This window comes from Lepidochelys kempii, chromosome 27, assembly GCF_965140265.1.
Source record: "Lepidochelys kempii isolate rLepKem1 chromosome 27, rLepKem1.hap2, whole genome shotgun sequence".
Classification (NCBI taxonomy): Eukaryota; Metazoa; Chordata; order Testudines; family Cheloniidae; genus Lepidochelys; species Lepidochelys kempii.
Genome location: NC_133282.1, coordinates 18167530 through 18184848, shown reverse-complemented (window position 1 = coordinate 18184848; position 17319 = coordinate 18167530). Strand labels below are relative to the sequence as shown.

Here is a 17319-nt window from a genome sequence, read left to right as displayed (position 1 = left end):
TCCCCATCCCATTCTTGTCCCGATGCCCTGCGCCGGTGCCGAGCATCCCGCAGCAGTGCTGTCCCTGGGGCCCACCCCTGCGTTCTCTAAGCTGGAGCCTGCATGCTGCTTGCTTTATTTTCTTTTCCTAGCTGCCACCTGCGGGTGCCTGGATTCGGGTTATCCACCTGCTATCAAATGGGAACGTCTGTCTGCCCGGGGCCTTGCACACACAGGGTCAGGGACCTTTCCTGCCTGCAATTTGGGGCCTCCTCGTTTGCTCTGTAGGGAGCCCCTCATGTCCCGCAGGGGGTCCGTCCCTCACAAGGGCCTATTCCAGTGGATGAATTCATTTCCTCCCCTTGGAGCACCTCGGCGTGCTGCGAAATCCAGCTCGTTAGCTCTGCCGAGCTGGCCAGGGGCTCCTGTCGTGGGGCTGCCAAGCACAGTGGGGGTTTGCAAGGAGCTTACGGTCTCATTAGGCCTCCCTGGAGTCTGCAGCCGTGGAATCAGTGGAGAATCGGGGATTGCAGTGGACCCAGGGCTGGGGTGGCTCCAAGCTCACAGGGGGTGATTAGCTGCTGCTGCTAGGAACACCTCGTCCTGCTGGCCTGAAATTACCCTTGGTTGTTTTGTAAACCTTAGTGAGTAGGGTTATTTGTTTTATGGTGGCCCCTGGAGATCCCAGCTGAGATCAGGGCCCCATCGTGCCAGGGGCTGCACAGAGCCCAAGGGAGTCAGAAGAACTAGATAAGCTCATGGAGGATCGGTCCATCAATGGCTCTCAGCCAGGCTGGGCAGGGAGGGTGTCCCTAGTCTCTGTTTGCCAGGAGCCGGGAATGGGCGACAGGGGATGGATCCCTGGGCGATTCCCTGTTCTGTTCTCTCCCTCTGGGGCACCAGACACTGGCTGCGGTCGGCGGACCGGACACTGGCTAGATGAACCCTCCCTCTGACCCAGTCTGGCCCTTCCTAAGCGCTCAGGGCCCCCATCGGGCCGATGCCCCACAGAGCTGACTGAGCTCAGGGCCCCCTGGGGCTGGGTGTGGTGCAGTCCCACAGAGCTCACAATCTGTATAAAACAAGGCCCACACCGAGGTTTGTGAACTAGGTAGGGCAGGGGCAGTAGGATCCATGATCCCTATTTAGAGAGGGAAGTCACGTGCTCCCAAGCCCCCCGACTGACTCTGTGGGGGTGTGGTGGGGGGGTTCTGGCAGGGAGTTGGGGGAAGGTCCAGTGGGGGTCTGAGGTGGGAGGCTCAGGGGGCAGATGAGGTGAGGAGCGGGGGATCCTGCTGGGGGTAGATTGGGGGGCTGGGGTGAGTGCTGTGTGTAGGGAGGGTGTTTTGGGGGGGGTGATAGGGTTGTGTTCGTGGGTATCTGGATTCGGGGAGATAGCAGTTTGTGCTGGTGAGGGGTGGGGGCTGTGGGGGTGGGGGGTGCAGATGTGGTGGGGGTGTTTGGGGTGGGTAGTTGGGTAGTGTGTGTGGGGAGTCTGGGTGTGGGGAATGCAGAAAGTGGGGATGTGTAGATGGGGTGGGGGTGGGGTGTTTGGGGGTAGGGGGTGTTTGGGGTGTAAAGAGGTGGGTGTGTGGAGTGGGTAGATGGGTTGGGAGTTAACTGATGGGGTAGTTTGGGGTGCAGAGGGCAGGGGTGTTTGGGGTGGAGGGTGGTTGGGGTGGGGGTGCAGAGGGCGAGGCTGTGTGGGATGGGCAGATTGGATGGGGGTGTTTGGAGGTGCAGAGGGTGGGTGGGGGTGAGGTGGGTCAGGGTATGGGGGTGCAGAGGAGGGGGGTGTAGATGGGGAGGGGGGTGCAGAGAAGGGGGGTGTAAATGGGCTGCGGGGTGTCTGGGGGGTGCAGAGAAGGGGGTGTAGATGGGGTGGGGGTGTCTGGGGTGGGGGTGCAGAGAAGGGGGTGTAGATGGGGTGGGGGTGTCTGGGGTGGGGGTGCAGAGAAGTGGGTGTAGATGGGGTGGGGCTGTCTGGGGTGGGTGTGCAGAGGAGGGGGGTGTAGATGGGGTGGGGGTGTCTGGGGGGTGCAGAGAAGGGGGTGTAGATGGGGTGGGGGGTCTGGGGTGGGGGTGCAGAGAAGGGGGTGTAGATGGGGTGGGGGTGTCTGGGGTGGGGGTGCAGAGAAGTGGGTGTAGATGGGGTGGGGCTGTCTGGGGTGGGTGTGCAGAGGAGGGGGGTGTAGATGGGGTGGGGGTGTCTGGGGTGGGGGTGCAGAGAAGGGGGTGTAGATGGGGTGGGGGTGTCTGGGGTGGGGGTGCAGAGAAGTGGGTGTAGATGGGGTGGGGCTGTCTGGGGTGGGTGTGCAGAGGAGGGGGGTGTAGATGGGGTGGGGGCTGTGGGGGTGGGGGGTGCAGATGTGGTGGGGGTGTTTGGGGTGGGTAGTTGGGTAGTGTGTGTGGGGAGTCTGGGTGTGGGGAATGCAGAAAGTGGGGATGTGTAGATGGGGTGGGGGTGGGGTGTTTGGGGTGTAAAGAGGTGGGTGTGTGGAGTGGGTAGATGGGTTGGGAGTTAACTGATGGGGTAGTTTGGGGTGCAGAGGGCAGGGGTGTTTGGGGTGGAGGGTGTTTGGGGTGGGGGTGCAGAGGGCGAGGCTGTGTGGGATGGGCAGATTGGATGGGGGTGTTTGGAGGTGCAGAGGGTGGGTGGGGGTGAGGTGGGTCAGGGTATGGGGGTGCAGAGGAGGGGGGTGTAGATGGGGAGGGGGGTGCAGAGAAGGGGGGTGTAAATGGGCTGCGGGGTGTCTGGGGGGTGCAGAGAAGGGGGTGTAGATGGGGTGGGGGTGTCTGGGGTGGGGGTGCAGAGAAGTGGGTGTAGATGGGGTGGGGCTGTCTGGGGTGGGTGTGCAGAGGAGGGGGGTGTAGATGGGGTGGGGGTGTCTGGGGTGGGGGTGCAGAGAAGGGGGTGTAGATGGGGTGGGGGTGTCTGGGGTGGGGGTGCAGAGAAGGGGGTGTAGATGGGGTGGGGGTGTCTGGGGTGGGGGTGCAGAGAAGTGGGTGTAGATGAGGTGGGGGTGTCTGGGGTGGGGGTGCAGAGAAGTGGGTGTAGATGGGGTGGGGCTGTCTGGGGTGGGTGTGCAGAGGAGGGGGGTGTAGATGGGGTGGGGGTGTCTGGGGTGGGGGTGCAGAGAAGGGGGTGTAGATGGGGTGGGGGTGTCTGGGGGGTGCAGAGAAGGGGGTGTAGATGGGGTGGGGGGTCTGGGGTGGGGGTGCAGAGGAGGGGGTGTAGATGGGGTGGGGGGTCTGGGGTGCAGAGGCCGGCGGCGGGCCAGGCTCGCACCCCTCGCCCCAGGGCGGCCGGGGGTCAGGCTCGGAGCTCGGGGCCGGGCTCGCCTGGGGCCCGCCCCCCGCCCCGCCCCGTCTCCCGGCAGAGCCGCGCGGGGCTGCGGGGCGCTCGGGGCGGCGGAGCCTGGGGAGCGGCCCCGCCGCGGAGCCCCGAGCCGGGGATGGCGGACGGGCCCCGGGGCGGGGGGAGCCCGGGCTCGGGCTCGGGCTCCGGCTCCGGCAGCAGCCGCGAGAACTCGGCGGAGCGGAGCCCGGTGCCCGCCGCGCCCCGCGCCAGCATCATGAAGGTGAGACCGGGACCGCGGCCCCCCCGCACCCCTCCCGGGCCCCCCGCACCGCCCGGTGGGGACCCGCATCCCCCCCCGCATCCCGGGACCCGCATCCCCTCTCCCCCCCCCGCACCCCTCCCGGGCCCCCCGCACCCCTTGGTGGGGACCCGCATCCCCCCCCCGCATCCCGGGACCCGCATCCCCTCTCCCCCCCCCGCACCCCTCCCGGGCCCCCCGCACCCCTTGGTGGGGACCCGCATCCCCCCCCCGCATCCCGGGACCCGCATCCCCTCTCCCCCCCCCGCACCCCTCCCGGGCCCCCCGCACCTCTTGGTGGGGACCCGCATCCCCGCCCCCCCGCATCCCTCCTCGCCCCGCCGGGACCCGCATCCCCGCTCCCTCCCCCCCCGCACCCCTCCCGGGCCCCCCGCACCCCCCTGTGGGGACCCGCATCTCTCCTCGCCCCGCCGGGACCCGCATCCCCGCTCCCTCTCCCCTCCCCGCCCGCCCCCCGGTTGGGACCCGCATCCCCGCCCCCCTCCCCGGTTGGGACCCGCACCCCCCACCCCCGCATCCCTCCTCGTCCCGCCGGGACCCGCATCCCCTCCCAACCCCCGGACCCTGGACCTACATACCCGCCATCTGCCTGGGACCTTGGGGCCCCCATCACCCACCTCCCCCTGGCCGGGACACTTCCTTTCCCCGCCCCCCGACGGGACCCTCATCACGCCCCTCCCCCCCACATCTCCCCTGCTCACCTGTCCACTATCTCGCACCCTGCCTGCCCCCCCCATCCTGTATCCCCCCTGCCTGGATGGGACCCCCTGTACCTGGGACCCCCCCTTCCTCTGGAGACCCCCCTATCCAGAGTACCCCTGCCCCAGCTCCTGTTTCCCTCTGGGATTCCCCCCCCCATTCCCTGGGGTGAACCCCCCTGAGCTAACTGATCCCCCTCCCCCCACCAGCCTGGGGTGATCCTGCCCCAGCCCCAGCCCCCACCCCCACCCCTTCATAAATGGCTCTACCACTGGGGCTGACTGGGGCGGAAAGTGAGTGGGGAGCTGGTTGGTGGGGAGGGCAGGTGGGGCAAGGGGGCCTGGGAGAGCTGTGGGGGGTAGGGTGGCCTGGTTCGGAGGGGCTGTTGACTTGTTCCCACCCACGAGGGGCTTCCCCTGGTGGGGGGCCGGTACCAGGTTCAGTGGATAGGGGCTGGGGGGTCTTGCAGCCTGGTCTCTAGGTGATGCTGAGCTGTGGGGGGCTTCGCAGTTGCTCATGGAAAGGCTGGGGGCGGGGCCCAGGGGCCCCCCCCATCGGCGTCTGTCCAAAAGGCGCTGGGCCCCATGGGGTGTCAATGCGGATTGGCTCTGGGTTGACCTCACATGCCTGTGAGCGGGGGAGGGGGCCTTGCACGGTGCATGCCCCTCCCAGCGGTCCCTGCCCTGGGTGTCCCTGGAGGTTTGTCTCGTTTGCCCCGGGGGAGACGGGCAGCGCCAGGGCCCAGGGCAGCCGGGAGCCTGCTTGGGTTGGCAGCGAGGCCTGGCAAGGGCTGACCCCGTTGGGTTCAGGCCCTGGGCTGGCTTGTGAGGCTCTGGGGTCAGAGTTCGGGCAGGTGCACAGCACCATTGCCGGGTTTGGCTGCGGGGTTGTAAGCTCCTTGGGACAGGGCCTGTCTCGGTGACGCCCCCCGGCTTGCCATGCACAGGCCCCCTGGCAGCCCCCCATCGCCTGGCGTCCCGAGGCAGCAGGGCTGGGTTCGGAGGCTCTGTCCAGAGTGAAGTTCCGGGCTGTGCGTGGGGAGGGGACGTTGCTTCTGAGTTCTGGGGGCTTTGCCCCCTTTTCCTTGGGGGGTTGGTGCTTCCTGCCGGAAGGAGGAACTTTTGCGTGGCTCCCTGCCTGACCGCTCGGTCCTCGCTCTTCTCTGGCGGGGAGGTCGAGGGAGGGTCTGACGGTGCCCCCGTCGAGGACGGTCCCGGGGCCGGGGGGTGGAGGAGAGTCACACGTGGATTTCTAAATCTGTCCCCCAGTGGTGTGTGCGTCACCATGGCTGGCCGTGCAATAGGTCGCCTTTGTGCAGAGCCCGCCTCCTCTCTTCTCACGGCCTATTTTGAGACCAAGTTGCCGCTGCGTTATTAATACTGGGCGTGTGGGCTGCCGGCCCCTGCCCACGGCTCCTTGTCGAGCACCGCGTTGCCTTGGCAAAGGGAGCGTTCGCGATCCTCGTAACGTGCGTGCAGGGCAATTACAGCCCCACTGTTCCCCGTTCTCTGCGCAGCCTCATTGTGTTCCCGGGGCCCCTGGGGACGGGGGTGGGAAGGCGGGCACGTGAAATGGCCCGGGAGCCGCTCCCCGAACACTGTGCCCGCAACACGACCGCAGCCAGAACCCTTCACAGCTCTGCCCTCATTTTCCACCCTACCGGGTGCTTGCTGAGCGGATTTCCCTGGGTCTGGGAGACGTAGCAGGGTTCTGCTGGCCCATGGTCCATCTCATGGACTTTAAGGCCAGACGGGACCCCCGTGAGCATCTCGTCTGACCTCCTGCCTGTCGCAGGCCCCAGAACGCTGCCCACCCCTCCTGCAATAGACCCCTCACCTCTGGCTGAATCACTGACGTCCTCAGATCAGAGATTCCACCGTTGACATCAGGGTAAACCTGCCAGGGGCCCGCACCTCTGTTAGCCTGCAGCCAAAGACTTTGGAGAGCAGAAATGCCCACAGAGTATCTTACTGGTGGCCCGAGAGTCTCCCCTGGAGAGGCCCTTGGGCCACAGAGGCAATGGGAGGCATATCGCTATGGGGTGGGGCCCTGTCTGCAGCCAGCGATGGTCTCTGCGGCTGGGCGTGCAGAGACTGGCCGTGTCTCATGGGAGCTAGCCACGCTGCAGGAGCTGGCTCAATCTACGTGAGGGTCTTACGGACAAGAGGCAGGAATTGCTGTCTGTGCCCCGAAGGACATGCTGAGGATCATAACTGTCCCCTCTGGCCTTCACGTAGACATCTCTGAATTGAATCCCTTCTCTGAGTCCCACTGAGTGACTGGGCACCCCAGTCCCCTTGCCTTGACGATCTCCTGCAGCTGTGAGTTCCATGGGTTAGTTCCATGCTGGGTTTGTCTCTGCCCTGATCCCAAGTGTGCTCTCCTCTGGATGGCGGGATGGGGTAAGGAGGAGTCCGGTCGCTATGTGACATGGCTCGCCGCTGCTTGCTCTGGAGGAGGGGCTGGCTGTCAGCGTGGGAAGGGCAATTCTGGGAGGGGTGGGCAGCTGGTTGGAAGAAAGGCCGAGCACTCGGACCAGGCCTGTCAGGTTCGCCTTGGGCCAGCGCCCAGCACAGGCCTCGCGGGGCAGCAGTAAACCTCTACAGTGCTCGAGTGCCCCCGGGGCAGGAACCCCCCTAGACCTGACTGCCCCTCCCCAGGGGCTGTGGGGGCGGGTATCTCACAGGCTGGGCATGTGCCAGCCCCTCGCTGCGGGCAGCAGCTGGTGCTGCTGGGGAGCGTGTGTGTCGCTTTGTCTTTTCTTGGCAGGGAACAAGCTCCTCTAGAAAAGCCCCGGCTGAGCCCAGCCGCCTGGAGTGGGGGGGCGCTGCCCGCCTGGGCTTCCCGTGGCCGTGGGAGGATGAGGGGCTCCTGGCTGGAGCTTTTGAGTAACATGCCACAGCCCCCGCTGCCCTGGAGCTGAACTCAGCATAGGGTCTTGGCGTCTCTCCAGCACCCAGTGGGCCAGGGCAGCGTGGTGCAGTGGGTAGGGCACTGGACGGCGCTTGGACACCTGGTTTCTGCTCCCAGTTCTGCCCGTGGGTGAGGGCCCCGCCTGTCTGCTTGCCTCGCCTCCTCTGGGACCATATTAGCCGAGCTTCCCGGGGCGGTTCTGGGGCCAGCTGCTGAGGGTTGGCAGACGGGCAGTGGGGCGGGGGTCCGGCCCAGGAGGAGGCAGAGCGTTCGGTTACTGTAGCCGTGGGGGCCCTGCTGCGGTGGCTGTTAGTGTTAGAATGTTACCCCCGAGGCTGGGATCTTGTAAGTGGGATGGCGCCGTGGGATGGCGGGGGGGCACCTCTTGCCGTGAGCCCGGGGCTCAAGTGATGAAGGAGCCTCTTGTCTACCCGTGTATCTCCCCAGCAGCACGGCCTGAGCCCTGTGCTGCTGATCCAGACCTGCCCCGAGCCGTCCATGGCTTAACCTCAGCTGCTTTCAGTTCCTCTGTCTCTCACGGTTACCAGCAGCCGAACCCAACGGGGTGTGAACGGGATGGGGAAGGGAGGTGGGGGAGCCGCCAGATCAGCTGCTTAAGGGAATGTCCCACAAGATTCCTATGCAAGTTACACAGAGCTTGGTGCCAAGTTGGCTCACGGGGCCTCGGAGGCTAAACCAGCGAACCCGGCTGGGGCCCGATGTGCGAGAGGTCCCTGGCCATGGAGCCGTGGCAGGTACGGCATCAGGCACGGAGAAAGCCCGGCATAGTGCCAGAGAGAGTGGGGAGCTGGTGTTTTGGAAGGGGCCTGGCCTGGAGGGGACGTCCCAGGTTGTTCTGGCCCGTGTAAGTGGCTGAGCTTGGTCCCGGGGTGAGTGGTGTCGGCTTCTGGAACTGGAGGCTCTGTCCTTGCCCTCCTGCGAAAGTCTCTGTCTTGTGCGTGGCCTGGCAGGTGTGACTGGACGTGTCACTCGCCCTGTGCTCCTGCGGTGCCTATCGGGGGTGCTGCATTCACTGCCCCCGGCGCACGCGGTAAGAGCCACGCTGGGCGGCCTGTGCCCCAGTGGTGCATGGGGCCACACGCCCCATACTGCTACTGGCTGCCGGGGATTCTCTTTCCTCTGCAGCATCGACAGCTGCAGCGTCCAGACCTGGCCCCTTCTCATCTCAGCTGGAGCCCTGGATTCCTTGAACCGCCTCCCAGAGCTTCCCAGGGGCTGGGCTGTGCATCGCTCACAGCTGCCCTGATGTGGGGCTTCCTCTTCCTCTCCTCGAGCAAGGCTCATGAAACCGCCGGCAGGAGCGGCCGCGCTGGGCCGGAGTCAGGCAGCGTGCGGTTAGCTCCATCCTGTACCGGGAAGCGAGTCTCTGTGCCGTCTGCAAAGCACTTGGAGGTGCTGGGGCGGAGCGGGCCGCTGAATGTGCCGGGGGGGGGGGGGGGTTTGGCGTGGGGAGGCCGAGTCAGGCCGGCGTTAATCTGGCTACCCTGAAACCCATCACCTCATGTCACGGCGTCCCCGGGCGATGCTCTGGAACGCTCCCCACGAAGCCAGGCAGGACTCTGGGGAAGTCTCCTCTCTGGGAGCAGCCTGTCTGCAGGACACACAGCTCACCCGGCTTCCCCCTTCCTGGGTCTGACCTCGGAGCATTCAGCCTCCTCTGCCCCTCCGTGCGCTTCCCACAGCGAGTCCGCCCAGGCGGGGTCCTGGGGAAGCCAGAGGGTCCTGCCCCACAACTCCGCAGTCAGACGTGACTCTCAGCCAGACAGTAAAACAGAGGTTTATTAGATGACAGGAACATGGTCTAAAACAGAGCTTGTAGGTGCAGAGAACCGGACCCCTCAGCTGGGTCCATTTTGGGGGGCAGTGAGCCAGACAACCCCGTCTGCCCTTCACCCCATGTCCCAGCCAGCCCCAAACTGAAACTCCCTCCAGCCCCTCCTTCTCTGGGCTTTGTCCCTTTCCCGGGCCAGGAGGTCACCTGATTCCTTTGTTCTCCAACCCTTTAGCTCTCACCTTGCAGGGGGAAGGGCCCAGGCCATCAGTGGCCAGGAAACAGGGTGTCGGCCATTCTCTGTGTCCAGACCCCTGCACAGACCTGCCCTCTAGGGCTCTGCAACAATCATACACCCTTATCCCACCACCTAGATACTTAAGAACTGCCTAGGGGAAACTGAGGCACCCCCACACTATTCAGAGGAAACATTAAGAAAGTCCCACTTCGTCACACCCCACCCACAGATTGTGCCCCAGCTAGAGCAGGGGTTCCCTGCTGACTGTACTGGGGGGCACCCAGGCATTGTGGGGGGTGTCGGCCTGACATGACCCCCCTGCAGTCAGGTCTCTGTCCAGTCGCATGGACTGTAGGCCTGGTTCTCTCTGGCAGGAGAGGACAGGCCTGCGGGGTCACATCTGGCATGGAGGCCCCAGCAGCCGTTTGATCAAAGCAGCTCCCCGCCCAGCTGTTCCTTTCCGGGTAGATTTCCTGTTTTCTGTTCTGGGCCAGGGTAGGGCTGTGCGGGGTGTGGGGCGAGCGGGGCGGTGCCTCTCGGACTGGGTGGAGGCTGGGCCGTGACCCCATGTGTGCATCCGATCCTGCTGGGAACACAGCCACCACCCCGGGCGGGCGGGTGCGGGAGGGGCACAGAGCTCCCTGCCTTGGAGGGGGCTCGGAGCTTCGCCCCTGTGCTGAGAGCCCCTTCCAGGCTGCTTGAGATGCTGTGACGGGCGGGCTGGTCTCTGCTCTCCATGGGACCCGTTCTCCCCCCGCCCACGCTCTGGGCTCCTCTGGGTGCTCTGCTCAGGAGCAGCGGGTGCAGGGCGGCTGGGAGGGGGTTGGAGCATGGGGCCTGCCCAGGGAGAAGGGGAAGCACCCTCTGATTGCCAGCCGGCCCCCCACAAACTGGAGCCAGGATGAGAGTGGGGAACCCCCCAAATGCTGCCTGGCCCTTCCCTGAGCTGTGGAGGGAGCCAGCCCCCCGCCCCAGCTCGCCACTCGCCCCATGGGAGCAGGGAGGTCTCCCAGGGGTTTGTCTCGGTGTCCCATGGCTGTGCCTGGCTCTGGCCAGGGGGCCGGTGGATGGCACCAGCAGAGATGTCAGCCCAGGCACAGTAACCATAGTGATGCCGCGTTCTGTACCTCCCCGACCTGACTCGTCCCCCCGAGATCACTCCGGGCTGCCGGAGTGGGGGGAGCGGGCCGGTCCCAGGGATATCTCTGCCTGTCAGTCGCCTTTGGAACCTGCTCCTGGCCTGGGTTTCTGCCCACGGCTGGGTGCAAGGTGCCAGTGAGCCCGGTGGGTGTCGGGCGCAGTGTGATCTGTGCCAGCTCCCATCTCCCACACACGTCCCCTGGGCACAGGGAATCCCTGGGCAGGACATGCCGGGAAGCCCTGAACCGATGTCCCACTGGGAGCCCTCCTGGCACCCTGTGGACAGGACCTGTGCTGGCCAGTCTGCCCCCGCCCCACGCGGCCTATTGCCCAGCCTAGTCCAGACTCCCTGCCTTGGGTTGGGGGTGGGGCTGCAGCGCCCGGTCCAACGGGGCCCTGATCCTGGCAGGGGCCGCTAGGTGCCCCCAGAATGGTAGGCAGGCTCCCCTAGTCCTGCACCTCCTGCCCCCGGCTAGGACCTCGCGGTCCAGCTGGTGCTGGCTGGGGCCCTTTGCTGCTGGCCCTGGGTGCTCTGCCCGCTTCATGATGTCTTTAAACACCGTGGCCTCTGCCCCCCAGGCTCTGCAGCATCCCAGGCTGGAGCCTCGGCAAGGGGCAGGGTCTCTGCCAGGCGGGAGGTGCTGTGGGGCCCTGGTGCCCAGCCCCATAAGTAAAGCAGCTCTGGCTGGGCCAACAGCGAGTGTTTGTCTTGGGGAGGGCGCAAGGGCCCGGTGGCGGCTGGTTAGTTCTGGCCCGGTAGGAGCCGGGAGCCGGTGCCTGGCGCCCAAGACGCTGCTCATGCTGTCTCCGTGGCTGAGTCCGGTGCAGCTTGGCAGTGACCAAGAGCCGTGACCCCTCCTCTGGCTGGTTGGGGGCCCCTCTTGTGTTCAGCTCGTTTCCCAGTGGGGCCGGCTCCCTCGTTAGCAGAGTCCTCTTCCCCACCTGCAGCCCCACAGGACCCAGCTCTGGCTCCTGGCGTGACGGGCCCCATCTCGCGGGCGGACGCCGGGCGGAGCGGAGGCTGCTGTCCCTGGCGCCGGGCTGGCTCTCCAGAGCAATCTGGCAGCGAGGGGGGAACGGAAACCAGGGGATGCAAACGGATTCTGAAGCTGCTAATGGCAGGTGTGGGGGGTGCCCGAGCAGCGGCCCCGGGGCCCGTCGGCGTCACCACCAGCCGGTTACCGAGAGCAGAGGAGGGCGCCAGCCCCCAGCTGGGGTGGCCCCGGGCTTCACCTCCTGTTTTCACGTCCCGCCTTACCCTGGTTGTGTGCTGCTGGGCTCTGGTTTGGAGTATTCCTGGGGTCTGTGCAGCCCCCGTTGGGCCCCCTGTGGGCTGGGTCGGGCCTGCGGGGGCCATGCCGCCAGCTGGGGATGCCTGGCCCCGTGCTCTGCATCGGTAAAGGGACGATGCAGCCTAATGAAATCAACGAGGCGTCTGTGCAGCCGGCGCTTGGGTCAGGTCTGCGTCGCGCTGCCCCGGGCTGCAAGCGTTGGCACAGGGAGGGGGCTGCCAGAGCTGGGGGGGGGGTTGTGTTCTGCGGTGTCTGTCCCTTTAACAGAAAATGTCCGCCGGTGCCCCTCACTCCCGACCTGCAGCCCCTCTGACAACCCAGCCCCGGGCTCCCCCCAACCCCGCTCTGCCGGTGCCCCTCACTCCCGACCTGCAGCCCCTCTGACAACCCAGCCCCGGGCTCCCCCCAACCCCGCTCTGCCGGTGCCCCTCACTCCCGACCTGCAGCACCTCTGACAACCCAGCCCCGGGCTCCCCCCAACCCCGCTCTGCCGGTGCCCCTCACTCCCGACCTGCAGCCCCTCTGACATCCCAGCCCTGTACAGCGGCTCCGTAATCAGAACAGCCCCAGTTTCTGCTGGCTCCCGGGACGACCAAAGGCGGGTTGGGTGCTGGTGCCCTCCCAGCTGGTGCTTTACTCCTCCCCTGGGAGGGGAGTCCCGGGGCTCTGCAGGCACCTCGGGCTGGTACTCCCTGCTTGGCAGATGCCCCACCCCTCCCCCCAGAACTCGGCCCCCCAACCTAGAGATTTCGTCCTTCCCAGGGAGTTTCTCTCCCTGCGAGAGCAGCACGTGAGGCTTCCAGCCCAGAGTGCAAGGGCCAATACACAGTATAGAGACTGCCCATGTGGCCACACTGTTTCGGGAAGGGAGGGGCCGATGCACTGACCTGGGCCAGGGAAGGGGGCAGCGTGTCTGGGAGGCACCAGCCGCAGGGACAGGGCAGCTGCCTGCTTCGCCTGAGGCTTTGGTCTCTGCCACTCTGGGTTGCCCCAGGCCTGGCTCCCGAGAGCAGCCCCCTGGGGTGTGGGTCAAGCAGGGCCCTCTGAGGGCAGCCGGTGTGTGTTCCCTGTGGGCCTTGGCCTGGGGGTCACAGGGCAGCCCCGTTAGGGCAGCGACTCCCTGGGGTCGCTCCTGCTCCGACACAGCCCTGCCCGGGGCTGGGGGCCAGGTCCCGGTGCTGGGCCCTGCTGCCGGGCCAGGCTGAGTGGCAGCCTTCGGCGGGGCCTTGGGGTGGAAGGTGGCCTGGCCTGGGCCAGCCCTGCTGTGCAATGAGCCCAAAGGCCCAGCCCCCCTCCCCGTCCCCCAGGGCTGGCTTTGGGGGTACTGAAAAAAGAAAAGGAGGACTTGTGGCACCTTAGAGACTAACCAATTTATTTGAGCATGAGCTTTCGTGAGCTACAGCTCACTTCATCGGATGCATATCGTGGAAACTGCAGAAGACATTATATACACACAGAGACCATGAAACAATACCTCCTCCCACCCCACTGTCCTGCTGGTAATAGCTTATCTAAAGTGATCATCAGGTTGGGCCATTTCCAGCACAAATCCAGGTTTTCTCACCCTCCACCCCCCCCCACAAATTCACTCTCCTGCTGGTGATAGCCCATCCAAAGTGACAAGTCTTTACACAATGTGCATGATAATAAAGTTGGGCCATTTCCTGCACAAATCCAGGTTCTCTCACCCCCCTCCCAAAAACCACACACACAAACTCACTATCCTGCTGGTAATAGCTCATCCAAAGTGATCATTCTCCCTACAATGTGCATAATTAAGGTGGGCCATTTGGGGATACTGTGATGAATGGGCCCCGTGGGGGGGGCAGGGGCCTCTCTGGGTAGCAAGCTGGGGGTGTCTGCAGTTTTCTTTTCCCTTTGCGGGTGCTGGTCAGGTGCGGGGTAGCTGGGGTCTGGCATGGTGCTGCAGGGCGGGGGGCAGGACTGAATCGTAGCGCCAGGGTCGTTAGCGCTGACGGGCTAAGGGGGCTGCGGGCACGTCCATCCCTGGGGGAAGACGGGGGCAGGTTCATGGTGGGTGCAGGGACCCATGTCAGAGCTGGGGCCGAGCTGCTCTAACCCCAGGTCTGGTGGGGCAGCTGCGCTGGGCTGGGCCTCCCTGTGCAGGGAGGAAGCCCAAGTGGCCAGGCCGCCAGGGGAGGGCGAGCGGCCTCCGGCCTTGAGAGGAAGGAAGGAAGGAAGGAAAACGGAGCTAAAACAAGCTGGCTTGGCCAGGCAGGAACCTCTCCCCACTGGGCCATGTGTGGGAGGCTGGTAGAGCTGGGGGCTCCCCTGAGGTGGGGGCTGCTCAGTGCCCAGCGCAGGGACCCCTGACCCTGGTGGGCTGCAGCTGTTCGAGTGGCTGAAGCGACCCCCTGTCCCCCCAGGGCTGAGGGGACCCTCCACTGTCAGGGCATCATCCTGGCTGAGTGAGCCACGAGCCACTGGCTCCGGGTCTCTCAGCCGCAAGAGTGGGGTGGGCGGTGCACACATGGGGGTCCCTTAGCTGATGGTGACAGTGACACCTGGGTACCTGGCAAGTGTGACAAAGTGGGACTGTTCTTAATGTTTCCTTTGAATATTGTGGGGTGCCTCAGTTTCCCCTAGGCAGTTCTTAAGTCTCTAGGTGGTGGGATAAGGGCGTATGATTGTTGCAGAGCCCTAGAGGGCAGGTGTGTGCAGGGGTCTGGACACAGAGAATGGCCAACACCCAGTTTCCTGGCCACTGATGGCCTGGGCCCTTCCCCCCTGCAAGGTGAGAGCTGAAGGGTTGGAGAACAAAGGAATCAGGTGACCTCCTGGCCCGGGAAAGGGACAAAGCCCAGAGGAGGTGGGGCTGGATAGAGTTTCAGTTTGGGGCTGGCTGGGACATGGAGTGAAGGGCAGACGTGGTTGTCTGGCTCACTGCCCCCCAAAATGGACCCAGCTGCGGGGTCCTGTTCTCTGCACCTACAAGCTCTGGTTTAGACCATGTTCCTGTCGTCTAATAAACCTTCTGTTTTCCTGGCTGGCTGAGAGTCCTGTTTGACTGCGGAGTTGGGGGCAGGACCCTCTGGCTTCCCCAGGATCCCCGCCTGGGCGGACTCGCTGTGGGAAGCGCACGGAGGGGCAGAGGAGGCTGAATGCTCCAAGGTCGGACCCAGGAAGGTGGAGCCGGGTGAGCTGTGTGTCCTGCAGACAGGCTGCTCCCAGAGAGGAGACTTCCCCAGAGTCCTGCCTGGCTTCATGGGGAGCAGTTCCAGAGCATCGCCCAGGGACTCCGTGACAGCAGGGTTGGGGGGAAGTTCAGAGGGGCCCAAGCAGGAATCTCGGATTCCGGGGATCAGTTCGCACCAGCTGCTCTTGATTGGAAGATCCTCTGGATTAAAAGGGCAGCGAGTCCTGCTGGGGGGGGCGGTGGGGGGCTCAGCCGCGGAGCCATGTGGGGGAGACACTGGCTCCATGCATTTCTGCTTGACAGAGCGAGGATGGGGCAGGGGGATCAGTGAGGACCAGGGCTGGCCTAGCAGGGGCTGCGGGTCGGGAGTGAGGGGCACCGATGATTCTTGTCAGCTCCTTTGTGTCTTTACATTGTCCCGTTGCTGTGCAGGGTCCAGCCCTTGAGCTGGGAGCTGCCCTTGGGGCTGGTCCATCCCGCGCCCTCCCCCCCCCCCGCCCTGCCCCACGCAGCCTCGTGGGACCAGCCCCTGCGGATTGAGCCTGTCCGTGGAATTGGCTGCCGTGTCCTTGGGCTCCCGTCCGCCCCCCCACGCCTCCGTTCATCGTTTATGGGAAGCAGGCCCTGAGCCTGGGCCTTGATGGGCCTCGCAAAGCCCCCGCCAGCAGGATTTCCCCCCCAGGACTGGTGGGCTGAGGGGTCTGGTTTGCTGAGAACCAGCTGCTCCCCCGCCCTCCTTATCTCCTAGGAGCAGCCCGTGGAGACTTCCCTTTGAAGAAACCCCAGGCAGGATCTGCTTATCCCAGCCCCAGGCCTCGTCCAGCTGCTCTCTGCCCCCCTGGGGCCTGCCCAGCCACCAGCGTCCCAGGGGCTCCCTCGAACCCCCCCCCCCCAGAGATGAGCCAGGATCTGCCGCGCCGCAGAGCCACTCAGAAAACACCCCTCGGTTTGGCTGGAAAACTCAAAACCCGGGTGTTTATCCCTTGAAATCCCCCCCACCCCACTTGCTGCAGCAGCTTTCTGCCTGCCTGGGGGCATGGGTGTGTCCGGGGGCCCAGCAGCCCCCTCTCCATGGATCCAGCCAGTGCCAGCATCCCAGCAGGGCTTCCCGCTCCCGCCAGGAGCCACCCCAATGCCACCGCCTTGGCACGGGCCGAGGGGCGCCCAACCACGTCCCTCTCATTCCTCCCCTGCAGCAGGGGCAGGAAGCATTTGTGCCCTGCCCTTGGTCCCAGGGATGGGGCAGGTTGGGGGAGCACCCCGCTTGGTGGAGCCGGGGAGGGGGTGGGGAAGCAGGCTGGGGGAGCACCCCGCTCGCTGGGGGCAGGGGTTGGCATGAGGCTGGCTGCCCCACGGATGCTGGGGGCTCCCCAGCTGGTCCTGGAGCTTTTCAGGGCCACAGGGCTATTTTGTCTGTCCAAGGCCTGAGCCGGGGAATCACCTTGAGACAGAGTTGTGTGGGGGAGGGGAGCTGGAGCCGAGATCCCCCCCTCCCCCCCAGCTGCTCAGCGTGGGTGGCTGATCGTCTATGGGATGGTTGGTTCCTTCAACTCCAGTTCCCGCTCGCTGGAATCTGGGTCCTGGTGTCCATTTGGGCATTCATTCTGGGCTGCGGGTTGGGAGTGAGGGGCAAGAGCAGAGCTGGGGGGGCAGGACTGGGGAGCCCTGGGGTGGGATAGCAGGGGCTGCAGCTCAAAGGAGAAGCAAATCCAGCCAGGTGGGGGTCCCGGGGTGCAGGGTCCATGTGCAGTGGCATCAGGAGCACACGCTGCCCACGGGGAACCGGGAAGGGCCCTCGGGAAGGCACCTCCTGCCCCTGGGTCCCAGAAGGAAGAGCTCAGCAGCCGGCTGGCAGCGGAGGAAGGGGGTGGGGGTCCCTGTGTGGCGGCCACGGGAGGATGTGCCCTATATTTAGCTCGAAGGGGCCATGCTGGCTCTGGCCTTATCAGGCCCCTGCCCCTTGCCAGGGCGGAAGGAGGGACAGAGGCTTTGAGGCGGCTGCGGTCGAGCCCCCATCTGGCGGCTGGCTGGGGGGTCACTGCCGGGGCCCTGCAGTGCGGGGGGGTCGGGCCTATCTGGCCACCCCACAGGAAATGGACCCGCTGCGCCGAACAGAGCTTTCCCTTCAGAGCAAAACCAACCGTGGCAGTAACGCAGGCAAGAAACAGCCCCCCATGAACAGTCCCCTGTGCGGCCAGGCGGGCTCCCTGAGGGGTGTCGAGGGTCCTGAGCTTGCCCCCAGCCAGTTAGGTGCAGGGAGAAGGGACGTGCCCAGGGTCACCCAGCAGAGCTGTGCCAGAGGTGGGCCTTCCCCCCAGGCCTCCCAGGTCCCCGGCTTGAGCCGGAACGGCGCCGTCCTTCCTCCCGTCTGTGCTCCGCTTCGAAGGAGCCTGCCAACTGCTGGCCGCAGGGGCAGGAGCCCCATGCCAGGCTCTGCTTTCAGCCTGGGTCCCGGGAGCAGATGGCGCTCGCCCCAGTCCCTGTGTGGG

General features: G+C 65.5%; 1 protein-coding gene across 3 annotated transcripts in view; it reads left to right on the top strand.

Moving 5' to 3' along the window:
- LOC140903998 (inactive phospholipase C-like protein 2) overlaps positions 1 to 17319 on the top strand; it is a 39843-nt gene that overhangs the window by 9016 nt on the left and 13508 nt on the right. Inside the window, exon 1 of one of the 3 annotated variants that reach the window (XM_073326093.1) lies at positions 3353 to 3560. The exons of 1 other annotated variant lie outside the window; for it this stretch is intronic. In XM_073326093.1, coding sequence (XP_073182194.1) covers positions 3435 to 3560 — 126 coding nt within the window. In that variant the 5' untranslated portion in view covers positions 3353 to 3434. Of the gene's footprint in view, positions 1 to 3352; positions 3561 to 16964; positions 16988 to 17319 lie in introns of those variants that run through there. One more of the 3 variants, XM_073326094.1, reaches the window with a different exon arrangement.